Genomic DNA, 20,459 nt, shown 5'->3' on the forward strand with positions numbered 1-20,459 from the left:
TGCCACTGCTCGGGCCCTGGGCTGGAACACAGTGAAGTAGGGCGGGCCCGTGTCCCCCTGCCACCCTAATCCCAGGATGGCTGACTCTCCACCTTAGACCAGGAGGCCTGTGCCCTGTGAACCCCCTTGCTAGCACCCTAGCCTGTCTGCTGGGGGCACAAACCCCTTTCAGGGCCCCTAGACTGTGTGGGCGCTCCCCCTTACCTGAACCTCGAGACTGGTTGCCTGAGCTCCCAGCTGAGGCTAAAGCCTGCCCCCTGGCTCTAAAGGGTGATGGCTAATTGACTGTCTGTTTGCTGGCTGCCTGAGCCTACAAGCCAGGCTAAAGCCTACCCCCTGCTCTGCCTGGCCCCAAAGGGCTAGAGCTTATTGACTCGGTGCATCTGCTGGCTGCCTGTGCTGCCTGTGCTGCCTTGCTGTCAGCCCTACTGCAGAGCTACGAACTGGAGTCTACACAGGGTGCTGTCCCGCCCAGGGGTGGGGACAAAGGGCCCAGGCTACTGTTGTGTGTTTGCCTCTGTCAGATTGGCCCAGGGCTCTAGACTTCTTATGGCCTGACCCTGCCGGTACGACCTGAGGCCGCGGACTAAACCCCAAGACAGCAAGGCAGAGTGGCTTCCCTCCCAACTGGAGAGCGAGGGAGCATTACACCACATACAAAAATTAGGCCCAGCAAATAAAAAAAAACAAGAGCTAAAGAGTTAGCTAAAGGTGTGGGGAGACCGAGTGTGTGTGAGTGGGTGGGGGGGTCGCGGGGTGGGGTTGGGCAGTTTGTGGAACAGAAGCAGGTATCCGCCCCCCAGCTGTGGGGAGAATCCTAGAGAGACTCAAGGCTGCAGCCAGCTGTGGTGGTGGGGAGGTATGAAGAGGTGGGCTTAAGACAGAAAAGGAGGAGAAGTAAATGGAGCTGCAGAGCCAGTGATGCTACCCAAGCAATGTGCTGCAATCCTTTGATCAAAGCAGCTTTCCCCTCCACGCACCATTTTAATGTGCCATGGAGACAAAGAGTTAATGCAGACTCTTATTTTCAGGTTATTTTTCCAAGAGGATCCCAGTTTCCAGACACAGAAAAGGCCTGATGGACCCCTCCCCCGCCCCAGGAGAACCTTGTCCTTCAGTCAGAGGTGCACTAGGAAGGTTATTCTACTACTTCTAAGCAGAAGATTAAGAACCACTCTGTTGCTGGAGGGCAAGGTATCCTCCTTTTCAATCTCACACTGGCTCTTTCTTAAACTGTCTGCACCCCGACAGCTTGTGAGGGAGAAGGGGTTTGCATCTGGGGTATAATGAACTCCCTTTCTTTGAGAAGAACCTCGGACCTGTTCCTAATACGACCCAGTGCTTTGAGGACTGAAATGGGAGCCAAGACTCCTGGTTCTACCCCTGGCTCTGCCACTGACTTCTTGGGTGACCTTGAGCCAGTCACTGTTGTGGGGCTGGGTTTTAGGAAGTTAGGTCCCCACATCCCATTGAAGGGTAATGGGGTTTAGAGGCCTAACTCTCAGAGATTTAGGGCTGAACTTTCCAAAACATCTGTGTGCTTCAGCTACACAGTGCGTAAATAGCCATAATGAGGCTTAATCATCTTTGCAAAGCACTTTGAGCTGTGTAGATGAAAGGCCCTACATACGGGTAAGTGCACACTACTACTGCACCTCATACAAACTAGAAATCTTTGGCACAGGAATTTTTTGCAGCCAACCGGACACTCAGAATGCAAGTTATTCTAGGTGCAAGCTGCATCGTTTTTAAACTCAGCCATTCTCAAGACCTCTCCATTGCTCCCACTTTGCCCCTGCCACTAAGGAGCAGGAAATGGGAGAGGAATGTGCAGAGACTTCCATTTGCTCTTCACTACCTACAGCAGAAATTCCATCAGTGGGCTTGCAAAAATGAAAGGGACAGATAATATCTACTGATGAAAGTGCTCATGGCTCTCCTTATCTTTAATGAAACTGGAAATGCACCATCGTAAAAACTCCCTCTAATGCCCTGGGAGTTATGAATTAATTCAACTCAACTGCAACAAAAAGATACCTCCTCAAAAAGGCCCAATTACTTTGGTGTAAAAGGAGAATGAAATTCATACTCATTATATAGATGCACACAATATTTAAATTCAGCTACCTCATCAGTCACACTGACTTCTCACTACACTGAAGCATCTTTAATTACATCACTCGCCAGCAAATTCAAAATATACATATATGGAAATATTTTCCTTCTAGTTTGTAATCTGTTTTATTATGGACTATGGAGCTTAAAATGCAAAAGAAGAGAAAGGAGCCGTTTTTCCAGAAACACCTTTCTGCCTGGCTTGCACAGGCTTTACAACACTTCCACAGCCGGCTGCTTTCCAACGAGCTCCTGAACTCAATCCACCGAGCCCCAGCAGTGAGCTGGAGGATCTCTGCTGATCGTGCCAGCACTGCATGAGTGGGCACGCAACACTAGGCTCACTGAGGGAAGGATTTTCCGTGCTGAGGGAGGGGAGTCTCTAGAGAATTGTGAGCTATGACAGACATAAGCATCTGTATGAGTGACTTCTCTGGCAGCCTGCTCTTCTGTCACTCAGCCGCTCGTTTTCAGCAGGCTTCTTACTGGGCCCAGAAAGCTCGTCAGTAATTCCATCGCTCAAGATAGGACAGTCATGGACAACGATCAGTCACTCCACAGAGTGGGTCACTATGCAGGCTTAACATCTATGCATCTCACTAGTGACCCTCCCAGCCATGGGTGAAATTCAATGTACTAGGGATCGTCTTTAAAGCCCAGATGTCTGGGACCTATTTATTAAAGAGAGTGTCTGCGTCTGTTGCAACAGCCAAGAGCTTTTCAGTGGTGGTAGTGAGCACTTGATACTAGAGTTGGTCAAAAAATGGATTTTCTTTCCCCATGACAAATATAGAGATTTTGAAAACAAAATTTATCCTGCATCAGGATGAAAAGACAAAATTCCTAGTTAGTTTAGACTACTAACAGCCTCTACTAGAAAAAGAAAATCAGATCTGATGACTATATTCCCCATCCTGCAGCAAAAAAACTTCAGGACCAGACTTCAAAGAGAAACTGCTGAGCTTCAGTTCATCTGCATATTTGACACCATCAGCTCAGGATTGAACAAAGACTGACTGGCTTGCCAACTACAAAACCAGTTTCTCCTCCCTTGGTTTTCACACCTCAGCTGCTAGAAGAGGGCCTCATCCTCCCTGATTGTACTAACCTCGTTATCTCTAGCCTTTTTCCTTGTTTGCATATATACACCTGCCCCTGGAAATTTCCACTACATGCATCCAACGAAGTGGGTATTCACCCCGGGGCAGCTCCAGGCCCCAGCACGCCAAGCACGTGCTTGGGGCAACAAGCCACGGGGGGCGCTCTGCCAGTGCCACAAGGGCAGCAGGCAGGCTGCCCTCGGCAGCGTGCCTGCGGAAGGTCTGCTGGTCCCGTGGCTTCGGCGGACCCCTCCGCAGGCAAGCCGCGGAAGAAAGCCTGCCTGCTATGTTTGGGGCAGCAAAATTCCTAGAGCTGCCCCTGTATTCACCCACGAAAGCTCATGCTCCAAAACGTCTGTTAGTCTATAAGGTGCCACAGGATTCTTTGCTGCTTATTCCTGTACAGTGTCTTTTTAAACAAAAACTGGTGCAAGGATTATTGTTTTGTTTCAGATATTTACATGGTAAGGATTTGTAAACCTATTAGTACTTCCTAAATAAACAGTCACATCTATTTTTTTCACAAAACAAATTTGCAATTTTGTTTGTTTGTTTGGGGTCAACTGACACCTGTTGTTTTGATTCTGACCATTTAAAACAGACATATAGATATACATAAACAAAGTCAATTTCAAAATGAAAAATAAAAAAACTTTGTTCCGAAAATGTCAACATGGGACACTGACATTTTTGAAATTTTTCCAATTTTTTCCTCTAAACAATTTTTTGTTGAAATCTATAGAATTTTGCAAAACAAATTGTTTTTTCAACATGACATTTTCAGACAGAAAACTGTTTCCACCAGCTCCACTCGCTACTCGGATTGTCCATGAACTCCAGATCACACTACATTTTTGTGCAGTTAGACTTTTGTCCTGACTGTACCTTGTAACTTGGGCCTGGTTCTTTCTTTGTTTGGAGAGTTTAGGCCCAGTAGGCATTTAGGAGGGACACCCTAAACTCAAATCTGAGCTCTGTAGTTTTTGCTGGACATTGCACTAAGCCCCAAGGATGAAAATTCTGGTTCCATTAAAGTCAATGGTAAAAACTCCCATGCTCAGTCTGCTAGGCCTCTCTGAGTTTTGGGAAGGAGGAGGGTTTTGACTGGGTAGTTTGACTTCAGTGGTTCCAGGATATCACCCTATGTGCTTCTGTCATAGATGCTCACTAAGATAGTAAATGAAAACGGTCAAAGTACATTTTGAGTGTATGCAATTTAATCAGTGCACTCTTTCACGTATGTCTCTCTACTGATACCCTTGCTTACACTGTCACTCATCAGTGTGACATCTCAGCCCCTCTCTCTGTAAGGAGAGAGACTCTCTGGGGACTCTCTCTTTTGTTGTACTGTACAGCAACATCCATGCTAAACAAATACTAGAACATGGATGTACTTGCAGATTGGGCATGCATGTTAAAACGAGGGTAGCTGAAAACCTCCCCCCTAAAATACAAGGCATTATTTTACATAGCCAACTTTCAGTGGAAAATAGACCCCAACCCACAACAGCAGCATTAAATATTGCTACACACTAGACAGTATATGCTATGATTTAACAAGGCAGGCAGAAGAGTGTAGCTGAACTGCGCACGACACAGACTTTAGATGGAATTTAAAAGACAACTCACCTTACTAGCGCCTGGGAGTAAGTGCAATTTGACATATGGGTCAGCCAAACCATTATGATCCATTGGCTTCAGGCCCTGAAGAGGAGATTTAAAAAAAAGCAGGAAACGTTACAACACTTATGACACAGGCCAGCTCTTTACTATTCTGACTGAGCAGCCTCTTGGTGTGACTTAGAATCCATTTTCTACATCAACAAATATACCCGCCTAACAATTATGTCATTTCCCCAGAACTGATGGAAATCTATCAATGCCATGGAACCTAAGCTGTGCAGCAAAAAGCCAGACACTCGGAAGCCAAATGCAAACTGCAATTCTGACCAAGAAAGAGCCTCTGGAAGACTTCACTCCCAGTACTTAGCATTGGCTGTATTGCATCTCTGCTGTTACTTTAGCAGCCAATCCTGGCACCCAAATCACAATTAATTCAAGAGTTAAGTAACTCAGCTCAGCAATTTTGGAGGTATAAAATTACAGGGTTCTATCATTTCATAATTGTTTATGTGCAAACACACCTTTGCTGTTGTGGTGGTACTTCAGTGCACACGATGAGGGGCTGATGGCACCTATCTAATCCCTGTTATTAATGCACGGTGTGAGGAAAGAACAGCCTTCAAACAAGCAGGAAGCTGCTTTCATCCACCTGACACTTTATTTGCAGTGAGACTCCTGAGGCAAGAGAGTTATGTATGTAATGAACCTCTCACAGCCCTTCATCGATTATAAGGCTAGAGGGGACTGTTGTGATCAGAGAAGCCAGGTCTACACTACACATTTGGGTTGACGGCAGTGGTGTTGGCATGAAGCCACCAGTTAGCACATTGCTTCTGCGCATGCATGCTTGGCTACACACAACACCGATGCAAGGACTCGCCAGGAGTGCTCGTGTCAATGCACAGCGCTGTGCACTATGGGCAGGTGTCCCACTGTGTAACCACCGCCATCCAGTGCACTGTCTTTTGAGAAGTTCTGGCAACGCATGGTGGGGCAGAAACTAATTGCTCAGGCTACTGTGACAGTACAGAGGAAATATTCAACTATGTGCTCAGCAGGTGAGGAATGACACTTTTGGAAGATTGAAGGGATGCTGGGATTATTACTCACCAGGCTGGATCTCACTGAAAAAACATTCCAATGGTTATAGCTGCCTGCTGTGTCTTACATAACATCTGTGAAGCAAAGTCGGGAGAAGCTGCCACTGGGGTGAAGGGCAAGCGACTGTCTCCTGAGTTTGAACAGCTAGACACAAGGGCTATGAGAAGATCTCAACATGGAGCTAGAGAGCTCAGGGAGGCTTTGAAAGAACATGGGACAGCGAGCCACAGTAATGCGTTGTGGTGCACTGTGCTCTACCCAGCCCTGCTGTTCTGGGGCCTGTTAGGAATTGTGCGGTGCTTGGTGTACATCTGTGAATATAACACTGTCAGTGATCTTGTTAATTTTGTGGTGCTTGCTGTACATTGATGATGATTACACTGTGTTTGTCACTGATTCTGTGACTTGTGTCACACTGCACAGTAACAAATAAGTGAGTGCTTTCAGAACTGCCAGGCACTCCGCAGCATACGTTGGGAGCTAATAAGAAAGAGTTATTTTCTAAATAATAGAATTTTATTCAGTAACAAAACCAGCACAAAGAAAGATCTGTGCAATTTAAAGGCAAATACATTAAAAACTTAGTAAATTAATGGAAGAGAACTTAAAGGGAAAGAACATTCCTGTCCATTTTACCTACACATCTAGCAACCGTGGGTCTCATAGGTCAGTGTATGTGAAGCAGTGGTTGCCCTTAACGTCTCCTCGGGTGGAGTGGGATGGGCAGGGATGTGGATCCTGATGCCATGTGGAATGTTGAAGGGGGTGTTGAGAGGTGCTACAATGGAGTTCTCCATGGACTGCAAAGGGCGGTGCATCCACAATAGCTGAACCTGCAGGTCCACAAGAGTCTGTCACATCTGGGTTTGCTGCTGGAGAAGCCCTATTATGTCCTGGTGAGTGTCTCCCTCTCCTTTTCCTGCCAGGACTTCCTCCTGTCTGCTCGCTCCTTCTCCTGGCTGTCTGCAATGTTCACCCTTTAGGCCCTTTGCTCATGGTCACACCAGGCACTGCAGCCACCGAATAGCACAGGCACCAATCGGCCTCCCTTCAGCCCCCGTGCCAACAGAGGGATGAACAAAGCCCATTATCTCTGACCAGGAGAGAGCATGAGTGCATTCTCCCACCTTCCCCGGAAGCCTCACTAGTCCTGACATCAGCAGCGCAGCTACCCATGCAGGTTACCTAGGTCCTTCCCTGATACCGTGTCCCATTCTGGGCCTTATAAACCATCCCTGTTCATTCCAGGGAGCTTCCCCTCCTGAGCTGGAATGGCCCCATGGAAGCACCACTCTCTCAGGCTACTCTCTTATTTGGTTTCCTCATTCTACTCACTTGCCTCAGGCAGGCTCCTTGCAGGGCTGTGCAGTCCAGATGGTCCTGTATTCCCAAAAGCCACCTGGGTATCCAAACAACTGCAGAACAGCAAAGGTCAGCAGTGACCTTTGGAAGAGCAGAGCACGCAGATCATGAACAAGGAGAAAAAACCCCAATGACCTGCCATACTGCAAACCCCATTGACCCTGTAACAGGCATTTGCTGGAAAGCTGAATATGGGGCAGGGGCTGGAGCTGGACGGATGCTGCCAACAGCATTAGGGACCATCTGAACATGGTGAGTTCTTCTTCGTTACTTTGTACAAACATTGGAGAACATGGCTTCTGCCCACACACTAACAGCTTAGGAGGAACTATTTGATAACTGCACACAGCTCAGGGTATTCACCAGTTCATTCTCCTCCCATCATCCAGTCGGGGAGCAGAAAACATACCATGTGACCCAGTAACCCATCAGACCCCCTGCATGAGAAAGTATGTATTGTCCAAGATTAATCAGAGCAAACCACTGCCAGATAACCCAGTAGCAGAAACATATTCACATCAACTGCTGGTCAAGTGATTGCACACAATGAATAGCTTTGTAGAGTTCAAAGCCTGCTTGTGGATAACTCAAAGCGGAAACATTGAGCTAAATCATTGGGATACAATAGCCACAAGGAATAATCCACCCAGTTCCACACATTGTGCATGACCTCGGGAGGGCGGGGGTGTCTTTATTCTCACATATCCTGGATTTGCAGAGCAAGAGTTCCAGCTGTCTCTGGTTTGAGGGTTCTTGCAAGGAGTATGATGCTTCTTATCGGCTTGGTGCGTGAAGACCTCTCTCCATCAGAGAGGGCTATTTAAATAGAAACATCAGTGCTCTGCCCTACAGGGAGTGAGTCGACACAGCATTCTGGTCTGCAGAAAAGTGAATTTTGCGTCTAAATCAGAGCCATATAACCACTAGCTGAAGGGATGAAAATATCAGTGGTGGACGCAGGCTAAATGGATTTGCTTTAACAATGTTGCATTTCAATTAATCTCCTGGACCCAGCAAGTGAGGAACAAAATGAAAGAGAACCACTGGAGAAAGGCGATTACATTAGTTATGGAGCCAGCACCTGGAGCTAGGCACACAATGCACCACAGAAATGCAGATCTCCTCTATTGTAAAACCTGGGGGCAGATCTTCAGCTAGTACAAACTGGCTTAGCGTCAGTGGCTCTATGCCAATTTACACTCGTCAGTGATCTGACCCTACAGAGTCAAGAAGAAAATAACGGGGCAGCATGGTCTAGTTGGTAGGGCACTGGCTTGGGAATTAGGAGAGCTGGGTTTTCTTTCCCTCTGTTTCCTCTCCCACCCTTTGTCTGTCTTGTCTATTTAGAGAGTGTAAGCGCTTTAGGGAAAGGAATGTCTCTTTGTAGCTTTGTCTACACACAAACTTCCAACAGTTTAATTTTGGCTTAAAGTGGCCTACTTTGGTTTAGTTTAAACTTATTCTTTGTTAACTTAAGGAAAAGCCAATTGGAAACAGGTTTTAAGTTAAACTGAGAAAAGCCACTCAAACCAAAATAAGAGCATCCACACAGAGGGTTGAACCAATTTAACTAAATAGGTTCAAATTCACATCTTCGCTTATACCTCTGCAACAACTTTCCTGTGTAGCCAAGCTGTGTGTGTTTGTGCAGCACCTAACACAATGGTTCCCCAATCTCAGTTGCTAATAATAAAGGACAGGATGGGAGAGACCAAGCTGGAGTGGGATAAGACAGGGGAGTCTCCAATCTCTGACAGTACGTGTTACTGGTTCACCTGAACAGTTCTGTGTAGCTCAAAAGCTTGTCTCTTCACCAACAGAAGTTGGTCCAATAAAAGATATTCCCTCTCCCACTTTGTCACCATTCCACTTGTCAAATGTGAACTCAGCAAGAAGACGCCACAATCCACCTCGTAAACGAAACTCACCATTTTCTTCAGCCTCTGACATTTCATTACCAAGCAAATCCATGAGGTTATAATTAGGGAGGTATATAAGACTGTTTATTCCAAGCAGATGGCTGCAAGAGAGACCTTGAGCCAGCACTGATCTTTATTGACAACACACTGTAGCAAACAAGATTCAGAGCTGGGGATGGGGGGCAGAAGCATTCTCTCTGCAGTATTTATTCACTGACAGAGAGCAACCAGTGATGTTTGTGATGCGTGCGAGCTCAAACCCACAAAGCTGTTACTGTTACACCTAACGGCTGCAGGGCTAGATACTTTTTGCAAACAATCCAATGACCCTATTTATGAATATGCATCACCTCATTTGCATTAACCCAACCCACTGTTAAATCCATCAATTCCCATTCTCTTCCCCATTAAATACAAAAATCCTCCTTCTTGAACACATAATTCTGCCCCAGCTCGGTTGCTCTCTGTCAAAAGATGGAAGCAGCAGCAGAAAATATTTATTTTGCGGGAGCTTCCAAATACTCTAGTTGGGATCAGGGCCCCATGGCACAGGGCATGCACAAACACAGGTGTGAGACAATATCGGCCCTGAAGGATTTGCAACTTAAAGCCTAGGAGCAGTTGCTCAGGAGCACAGAAAAGGGAATCCAAATTCACGAGTTTGTAGGCCAATTTGGAAGACCAACCTACAACAACATACCATAGCTACCCCATGCTGGTTTCAACTGGGATCCTGGTAACTTGCTGAGAATTCAGCTGCAGGAGAAAGAAAGAAAATATGGCTTGATCCCTAATCCTCTTGAATGAAGGTGACTGAAGTACAAAATGGCATGAGTGTAGTGCAGCACCTGGCACAATGGGGCCCTGGCCTCCCAGTGCTACTGCAAAACAGGTATTGGAAGCCATAATCTCGTCTCCTTAACCCCGAGTCTTAAACAGAGAAGTTTGCTCCTTATGCATTAAATACTGTGCTAATGAAGACAATGGCCTGATTCTGCCCCCACTTGCCCCTGTCAGTCAGGAGCTGCTATGCTGAAGACAATGGAGTTACCTTGGTGATGGGAGGTAACACTGGTGTTTGTCACCTGACAGCAGTTGCTCCCCCATTGATACTAGGTAATAAAATACAGAGGGGAAAGAACCCTGCCTTGCACAGATTGTTCCCATCAACCAAAGATCCTAATGCCTTTCCCAAACACCAGGGCCGGCTCTAGCCATTTCACTGCCCCAAGCACGGCGGCACGCCATGGGGGGCGCTCTGCCGGTCGCCGGTCCCGCAACTCCGGTGGACCTCCCACAGGCGTGCCTGCGGCTGCTCCACCAGAACTGCAAGACCAGCGGACCCTCTGCATCTGCGGGAGGTCCACCGGAGCTACCTGCCGCCCTCCCAGCAAGCGGCAGAGCGCCCCCCACGGCATGCCACCCCAAGCGCGCGCTTGGCATGCTGGGGCCTGGAGCCGGCCCTGCCAAACACTAAAAGCCCCTGTGAGACTGGGCACAGTATTATCCCCATTTCAAAGACTGACTAATGCAGGGGTAGGCCTAGCTTGACACAGGGCTCAGGCTCATTTCTTGGGAGACGGGATTAAGGAGGTAAATGGAGCAGCAGGCTGGAAACAGAATGTCTGTACTAGTGAAGATAAGGGGGGAACCCCCAGGGAACTGTTCACAATGGACAAGATAAGTCAGGAATGCAAAGATGAGGTAAAGAGTAAGTCATGCATGGACAGAGCATACTGTACAAGGATTGGTTCCTACAAAATGATCAAGCCAATCCCAAAATGTGTGATGCAATATATGGGAAATGCAATGTAACGTGTCAATGTCTATAAAGGAAGAGGTCTGCTGTGTAACTTTGAATGTATGGTATACCCTATAACAGGGGTAGGCAACCTATGGCACACGTGCCAAAGGCGGCACACAAGCTGATTTTCAGTGGCAGTGCTCAGGTCCTGGCCACCAGTCTGGGCAGCTCTGCATTTTAATTTAATTTTAAATGAAGCTTCTTAAACATGTTAAAAAACGTTTTTACGTTACATACAAGAATAGTTTAGTTATATATTATAGACTTATAGAAAGAGACCTTCCAAAAACGTTAACATTATTACTGGAATGTGAAACCTTAAATCAGAGTGAATGGAGACTTGGCACAGCACTTCTGAAAGGTTGCCGACCCCTGCCCTATACCCACTGATGAACTCCGCCTAGCTTGCTGTATGCCAAATAAAGGAACTTGAGCGACGAGACTCAAGTCAGACCAAACTCTTGGGGAATCGAGTGAAAGAGATCTCAGGGTAGGATAACCAGATGAGAGGAAGAAGATATTGGGACACATGGGGGGGGGGATAAATGCCTAAATATTGGGACATCTGGTCAAGCTATCTCAGGGGAACCCCAACAGCAGGCAGGGAGGGAAGATGTCACCTAGCAAACCATTGGCATTGTCGAGAACAGAGGGCCTGAGCTGTAGCCTGCTGAATTCAGTCAGTTTTTCCAGACATATCACTGGGTTCTGGACCAGCCCAAAGTTCAGGAGCTTTTTGATCTCTGGTGCTTGGCTTTTATCACTAGACAACATGCCCCTTCTGCTCTCAAGGGGGATCCCCAATACTGACAGTCCCAGCCCTGAGAGTCAGGGGCCAGCCTTGCTCACAGCCTCCCCCTGCAAGGTCCTTTGCACTCGCCCGTCATGCCAGCCTGCAAATAAAGAAGTAAATGAGTGAATCTCCCATGAAGACAGATGGAGGAAGACAAGCCACTTCGTAATTCACCCACTGATTCATTTCAATTAAATTACCTTCGGAGGAGGCTATTAAGGGCTTTTAAAAGGTGCAGCCAGGAAAGCGGAGTGACAGCGGCTTGGAAAATGGTCAGAAGCTCCTGATGTCATTCCTCTCTCCCTCCCAAACCCCTTGATGTGATTTAGGCACATGGTATGGCTAATTTTAGCATGAAATAGACAAGCCCTTGCTACAGCCCAGCAGCTGCAATTCATGTCTGCTGTATTCCCCTCTCCTCCACTGAGTCCCCTCCCAGCTGGCCTCAAACACCCCCAGCTCCCTAATGCTCCCTCCGAAGCTTGGGCCAATGTGCATTCAGCACTAGGGACAAACAGCACCCACCAGAAGCCTTAGCTCCCCCCCTATTCAAGGCTAGATGATTCTGGGCAGCCTCTGTGCATGGGAGAAAGCACAGGGAGTCCCCCGACCTTCCTGAGCCTGGCACAAGGGCTGGCCAGAACCTCACTGGGGAGTACAGTTCCCGCTCCCAGCCAATGCTCTAGTGGCCTTGGGTCAAGCTGTGTCCATCGCGCACACACCACCCAGCAGGGTCGGCTGCTGTGCTAGGTGAGAATGCCGCCCATCCAAACCCTCATGGCAGAATTGTGCCTTCAGAGAAACCCAAAGCAGTGCCATAACGAAAGCTCTTGGGTGGCATCCCAATTCCTGCTGCCCCACCTCTGGAGCAACAAAGCCTTAGGAAAGCTAGAGGTAGAAGTCGAGTCTGGAGCTTAGGGCTCTGGACAGGGATTGGCAGATCTGGGGTCAGTTCCTGCTGGAATGGAACTTGCAATCTGGGCTGCTCAGTTTCCCGAAGTAATTAACTTGAAGCATACCCAACACAAACGTGCCTTGCCCAGCTCTGCATCCCCACAGTGAAGTGCAGACTCAGCTGAGGCAGGTCACTGTTTAAGAGATGCAATCCAATCAGCAGAACACCTTCCAAGGCAAACGGTGCGTGATGTCATTTGGGTTTGCAGCATTAAAACAGGCTTTCTCGGGAGGAGGAAAAGTTAAATGGTAAGGATACTGACTGCTCTCATTGGGGGATAGCAGGTGGGAGTGGGTCACTGAGGCAGCTTTCACATCTCAGAATCTGAGTCTCCATGCTGGTTTAGAAGGTCAATATGTGAAAACATGTCTGACCTCCTCCCAGGCCCCTTTGTCATGCATCACAAGGTCAATGCACTATTTGGTGTGACCATCGCGTCTGCTCGGGAAAAAGACGTAGGACAGGAATTGCAGAAGTTGGGGCCTGCAAGATGTGTTGACCTTTTAAACCAGCATGGAGATTCAGATTCAATCTCCTTTTTACACGTCAATGGACAAACTCCCATGGGCTTTAATGCACGTTCCCATTGGCTTCAACAGGAATTGGATCCACCCCCACTTTCATGAGAACTCAAATCCATTCAAGCCCAGAAGAATATAACAATGTGATCTACCATGCTCCTTGCCAGGCCACGAGGAATTCACCTGAAAAAGATTCATTTTCCAACTGCAAAAAAACGCACCACAACTTTCCAGAGTTCAACGGCCCCACTGTATTCTAGCCATTGCCAATTTCTCCCTGCACCCGCAACACATAGCTCATAGCAGATCAATAGCATTTAATTACAAGCAGCACTAATCAGCTTGACTATTAACTCCCCGTTAGAATTGTATAGAAATCACAGGAGACAGATTGATTCCACCACCCTTGACATGCACACGAGGTAGTTTCCGGTGAGCACTCTCTGTGCAGTTAAGAGGCAGCCTAGCAACCTCTGTCTCAAAGCCTGAGGGCTCCTGCCCTTAGTCAACTTACCACAACAGGTCCCTAGAATGCCTTAGAGATCTGGCCATACTCCTGGCCCTTCCCGTCAGAGGATCTTACGGCAGCGTAAGGCAGGGGTATGAATTATCACCCCTCCACGTAGGGGAGACATACTAACAACGGAGGCTCAGAGGGTTTAAGAGCCTGGTTTCCAGAAGTCATGGCCACCCATATACTTCAATAGATGCTCAAGGTAACTCAGTGGCAGGGGCGGGGAGTTGCATGGGCCCCTGATGCCCAGGCTCCAGCAATATTCAGGGCCCGGCACCACCAATGTTTGGAGCTGGGTCTCTCCACCAGCACCACCTGCCACCCCAACGCACCTCCCCCAAGTGTCCCCCGACCCCCCACTTGCTGCCCCCAAGCCCTCCCTGGGGTCCCGGAGCCCCTGCCTCTCCCCTGCAGCTCCAGACTGATTCCTCTCTGCTGACTCCGGGCATCAACTGTTGCCACAGGGTCCTAGTGCCCCCCATTCACTAGTGGCAGGGCAGGCTGCCCTTACTCTGCCCTTCTGCCTTGGACCCTTCCCTTCTCTGGCGGGACCCTCCACCAGCACAGGGGCCCCCACAGCCTGCACTCACTGCCCCACCCCCAAGGAGGGGCGGCAGCAGCAGGGGAGGCGGCGCACAGGTGATGGTCACCGCCCATCGGCACCCCCTACAGGGAAGGTGAGGGGGCATCCTGGACCCAAGAGGGGCCCTAGGAGCACGTGCAGTGACAGCGGTGGGGGTGAGTGTGCTGCCGAGGGTGGAGGCTGGTGTGAGTCCTCCTCTCTGGCCCCAGCCCTGGGGCAGCTTGCCTGTACCCCAAACTCATCCCCAGCCAGAGCCCTCATTCCCCCGCACCCCAACCCTCTGCCCCAGCCCTAAGCCCCTCCCATACCCCAAACCCCTCATCCCCAGCCACACCCCAGAGCCCTCACCCCTGCACCCCCTTCCTCCACACTCCCTCCCACCCCTAAACTCCCTTCCAGATCCTGCACCATTCACCCCCTCCTGCACACTCACCCCCTGCCCCAGCCCATAGCCTGCACTCCAGGCCCCCTCCCCCACCCAAACTCCCTCCCAGAGCCCAAGCTCTCACTCCCTCTGCACCCAAACTCCTTCCCAGAGCCTGTATCCCTCACCCCCTTCCCACACATCATCTCCTTCTCCCAAACTCCCTCCCAGAGCCTGCACCCCAGCCCTCCGCACTCCCTCCCAGAGCCTGCCCCCAAACTCCCTCCCAGAGCCTGCACCCCTCACTCCCTCCTGCACTCCCACCCCTTGCCCCATCCCACAGCCTGCACCCAAACTCAGTCCCAGAGCCTGCATCCCCCACGCCCTTCCCCAGCCCAGAGCCTGCACCCAGCAGCCAAACTTCATCCCAGAGCCTGCACCCCAGATCCCCTTCCCCATGCAAACTCCCTCCCAGAGCCCAATCTCTCACTCCTGCACCCAAACTCCCTCACAGAGCTTGCACCCAATCCTCTGCCCCAGCCCAAGGTCTGCATCCCAGACATCCTCCGCCAACCCAAACGCCCTCCCAGAGTCTTTGGCAGGTTCTGGGCACCACCAAAATTTCTATAAACCTGCCACCCCTGCTCAGGGGGGTCAGCGGCAGAGCTGGGAACAGGACACAACACTCCCAATTCCTAGTCCTCTGCTTTGGCTGCTAGGTAATGGGGCCTTCCCTGCATGGACCCCACTGCCCGACAACATGAAAATGAGAGGCTGCTGGGCTCTAATCATTAGACCATGTTTCCTTTGTACGGCCAGCATGGGCTCTGCAGCGCTACCAACTCCAGTTCCAAATGTAGTTCTGCACGAGGATGCACTGTGCACTTTAATAAAGGAAGCATCCAGACACGGAGTCTTACCTTGGGGTGAAATCATCCCTAATGGTTTTCCTGGCTATTTCTCTTCACTTGTAGTGAGTGTTGCCCCTTGCATGTCATTCTGGAGTGAGCATGCTGAGACTGCAGCCTCCAAAGATGGAAAGTCACCATAACGTGACAAGTTAGGCAAGCCTTGGCTGGGGGCAGTACCAATATCCCAGGAGCTTGACGTCCAGTCAAATGATATTACCAGACTTTTACGGGGCCTGCTCAAAATGACACAGAATATCACAATTCAGGTCTCTGCACTTCTGAGTTCAAAAGGCTCCCTGCAGCCTCTTGCTCAATGAAAGGAGCCAACTTTATACAGCCAAGGTCTGAACTGACTGAAAAAAGGATTTTTCCAGCAAGCATTGCCTCTTCCCTACAAGCCAGTGCTAAGGCAATTGCCTGATTCACTACAGCTGGGCTCGTATGGTCTTTCCTCTATTCAAGGAGAATGTGTGTTAACCCTCTCCTCACCAAACACTGACTGGAGTCTGTACGCAGGGGAGCACATTCTGCTCTCAGTTACCTAGTGTGAATTCAGAGCGACTCTCACTGAATTTACACTGGGGTAACTGAAGGTGGAACCAATGAAGAGGCAGCCATGAGAAGATGGATCCTACTGAGATAAAAGTGAATGAATGAAAAACCCTTTGCTAGCACAAACCTTGGCATCTATTTAAGGAAAGTGCAGCTGTTTGGATCTGCTTTTTCTACTGATATACGTGTTTCATAATAACCTTAACTGAAAATATAGGAACAGGATTTGGTGCCTCATCAAATGGAACAGTCCCATCCGCTTAAGCAAACAACAGTAACCCTACTGAGCATTGAGAAAAAGCTGGATAATTTTTATAATCATCAAGAACATCTGTGGCTATGCATGCTAAGATAGGGTTCATCATCAGAGCTCATGCTTCAGGGTGTGAGCTGCTGAGCTGCAAAGGTCAGGAAGGAATTCAATCTCTTCTCCAGCACAGCAGAATTAACATGGTTCATAATGGGGATGGATGAGTCTCCCTCTGAAGCATCAAGACAATGACCACTGTCCTAGAGGAGAAACAAGATTAGAAAGGCCAGCTCTTAGGAAAAAATTCTATGGCATTTAATAGCAATGAAACCAATAGGGTTGTATAGAATTTAACATAGAACTATATCTTTTTTGCTGGTTATCTGAGCCACCCGACAGAATTTCTATAGTAGGGGTATAATTCTCCGTTATATTCTACAGGATGGTTCTAAATTCTTATAGAAAGTAACATAAAATTACATCCTTTCAATAGGTTATCTGAATGAGCCCTATGGAATCATATAGTGAGGTACGACTTCCTATTAATTTCTATAGAATGGTTAAAAGATATTGTAGAAAAGTTCACATTGCTATTTAAATTCTGTAGGACTTTTTGCCAAGAGAATGATCTGATCTAGCATGGCACGTTTATTGGTGCACATCGCAGTGCAGCCTCGGGGGTGCGGGGAGCCACTGTGAGTTGTCCATTCTGGTACCCACAAAAAAGTGAAGTGAATGCACAACAGTTCCGCAAGGGGAGAAAGAGTCCTTTACTCCAAAGGAGATAAAAACCTGTTGCTAATGTATTTCAGAAACAGGCTCGTATATCAACGTGATTTATTTTCATATCGATCCACACGTAGCAGCGATGTATCTGAATTCAAATGTGCCTGACGTGTGAAATAAAAGGCTGAGGGAAGGTGATCCGGAGATAGAATCCAATTAGTCCTAGGTCACTGTGGGCACCTTGCCCTTTTCAAGTCTGAAAAGGCCACTTGCATATTTACACTGGTCGAAGGTATTTGACAAAATCTTTACATTTAGACGCGATCCTGCTCTTGCTCTGGTGGGGGACACTGGATATCCCTTTTGCTCCTAAAGTCTTTAATTTCCACCATCCCTATGGAATGGATTCTGAGCTCAGTCACAGTGATGTAAATCTACAGTGATTCTATAGAAACAGGTGCATTTGCTCTGCCTTTACACTGGTATAACAGATCAGAATCTGGCTCTATACAAGTGCACGCGGTTTAGAGACAGAAGCCATAATCGCATGCTATAGATAATACAGTGTTTCTACCACTGACCTGCAGCCCACAGGTTCAATATTATTGCCTGCAAGGGATACAGTGAGGTCAATGTAACAAACTCACTGTACCTGTTAAATAAATTACCAAGATGGTAGATGATTATATAGGGGAAAACCATTCAGGGTTAATCCTGGAGGTGTAACCTTGCTGGGTATGCATCCTTCTCACGGATCACTTGGTCTCCCCTGCTGGTGAGTGACTGATCCTCTAACATCAACAGACAAATGTGGGCTGAGAGCAGTCCTTGCCCTCTCAACCCAGCTCTTTTACTGCCTCCATCCACCAACGCCCTCTGCTAATACATTCAGAGTCATACTCAGCACTCAGAAAGCGCTTGGCATTTTCAAAGCTCTTTTACAAACTGGAATTCCTTTGTACAAAATCCGTGCGAGGTGGGGGAGTGCTGTTCTCCCCATTCAACAGCGGGGAAACTGAGGTCCGGAATTGGGAAGGCTCAAATGATCAAATGTGGGTGACCAAACATTAGGCACATAAAGAATAAGCCTAGTTTCAAAAGGAACTGAGGACCCCCAGCTTCCTACTGTGCACAGCAGCTCTGAAAAATGAAGCCACTCGTGGATTTCGGAACCCAGCTTTAGGCACCTAAAGTGACACTGCAAACCAGCGACAAGAGCAGGACTGGAAGACAGGAGTTCCTGACTCCAAGCCATGCTGCTTCTCCTGACTAAACGCCCATTCTTCACCGCCTGGAAGTGCTGGAGTTTGGATTCTTGCAAAGAGCCAAAGGGACAGACCCAATGCAGGAGAGAAGGGGAAACCCTGCTAAATGCAGGGATCCATCTACCAAGGCTGTCCAGGTGGCATCAAAGGGCCAATTCACCATTGCCACAGGTGCCCTTCTCCCACCTTTCAGCTGTAGCCTGTAAACTCTTTGGGGCAGAAACTGTCTCATACTATGTGTGTATGCTGCACCTAGCACAATGGGGCCAAGATCTGAGCTGGGCCCCAACAGCTACTGTAATGCATGTAACCCTAATAGCAACACCGCGCTATTTGAGCTGCTTCAATATTCAAGTCTGCAAAGAGCATTTCAGTTCTAATAATCTAAAACATCTGCGGTGAAAAACGGTGACCCACCTTTCGGAACTGTTGTTCTTCGAGATGCGTTGCTCACATTCATTCCCTTCTAGGTGTGTGCACACCCATATGCACAGTCGTCGGAGATTTTTGCCTTAGCGGTATCCATAGGGTCGGCAGTGGCGCCCTCTGGAATGCCGCGCTCCTGTGTCGGTATATTAGGTCCCGCCGGCCCTACACCCTCTCAGTTACTTCTTGCTGGCATCTCTGACTGAGGAGTAGAAGGGGAGATAATGGAATGGACATGAGCAACACATCTCGAAGAACAACAGCTAGGAAAGGTGAGTTAACTGTTTTTCTTTCTTCAAGTGCGTGCTCATGTCGATTCCATTCTCTCAAGCAGTATCCTCGGAGGTGGGCTCAGAGTTCACGGTCATGCAGCTTGCAACACTGCTCTGCCGAAGTCAGCATAGTCTCAGGCCTGCTGGGTAAGTGCATAACGAGACGTAAACGTGTGGATGGAAGACCAGGTAGTGGTCCTGCAGATGTCCTGGATCGGCACCTGGACCAGGAAAGCTGCCAAGCAGGCTTGTGCGCTAGTTGAATGGGCAGCCACAACCACCAGTGGGCAGGTGGAGACTCTTTCGCCACATCATAGCAACAGCAGATATAGACAGTGATCCAGGATGAAATTCTCTGAGTGGACACTGGATGACCTTTCATCCTGTCGGCCGCTGCTCCTCCTCCCATTTATGAGGTTTTAGAAAGATGACAGGTAAATATATGTCCTGGCCTGTATGAAACTGTGAAACCATCTTGGGCAGGAAAGTCAGGTACAGACTTGCTTGCCCAGGAGAGTCTGCAGTACACTGCTCTCCATCCCTCGCCACCTGCCATGTGGGCACAAATTGTGTTCTAACAATTAAAACCACCAGCTGCTAAGTGAGGGGGAAGGAGGGGGTTTTGTTACCTGGCACATTCTAAACATTTTTCTTATTTATGGACACTAAGGAGAGACTGGTCTGCGCACAGGCCAGCTCATTGAACTGAAGCTTCTGGAGGAAAAGAGCCTGGCGAAAGCTTGTACGGTCCCGTGAGGCCCGCTTCAGTCAGAGGGGGTTGCATGCGGCAGCGTGGCACTTACTGCAGGCATGGGGCATCTGGCAGAGTGATGCCAGATGGAACAGCAGTGTTAACTGGGTTATTTCATTTCATTTTCTGCCCAACTCCCCTGCCCCACGCTCTCGTATCCAGACCTCCAGTAAATTCCATCCAGCCCACAGGACATTTTGGGAAACGATGCCACACAAAAGCGCTTTTTATTTAGTTAGTTTTTTTAAATGCTCAAGCAGTGCCCAGGTATCTATCTATCTGTTCCCATGTATTTCCAGTAGCTCCTACAGACGAGTCACTTCCCCCCTGTCCTTTACTTCTCCTGCCTGTACAATGGGGACAGTGACACTTGGCTGTTCTATGCAAAGCAAGCTGAGCTCAAGGGTGGGAAGGCTCTGGATAAGAGTTGAGTGTTTTTACCAAGTGCCAAGCAGCACTTTTCAGCCATCCGGCTCAAGTCTGGTTGGTATAGTTATGAATCCCACTTTGCAGATGGGGAAACTGAGCCGCCCTCAGAAGGAGTGACTTGTC

At 48.5% G+C, this 20,459-nt stretch overlaps 1 protein-coding gene across 1 annotated transcript in view; it reads right to left on the reverse strand.

The window, feature by feature from the left end:
• Positions 1-20,459, reverse strand: part of DOC2B (double C2 domain beta) — a 133,682-nt gene that overhangs the window by 77,675 nt on the left and 35,548 nt on the right. The window contains exon 3 of the mRNA XM_050928825.1: positions 4,845-4,919. Coding sequence (XP_050784782.1) covers positions 4,845-4,919 — 75 coding nt within the window. The remainder of the gene's footprint in view (positions 1-4,844; positions 4,920-20,459) is intronic.

The sequence above is a fragment of the Gopherus flavomarginatus genome, chromosome 19, assembly GCF_025201925.1.
Source record: "Gopherus flavomarginatus isolate rGopFla2 chromosome 19, rGopFla2.mat.asm, whole genome shotgun sequence".
Lineage (NCBI taxonomy): Eukaryota > Metazoa > Chordata > Testudines > Testudinidae > Gopherus > Gopherus flavomarginatus.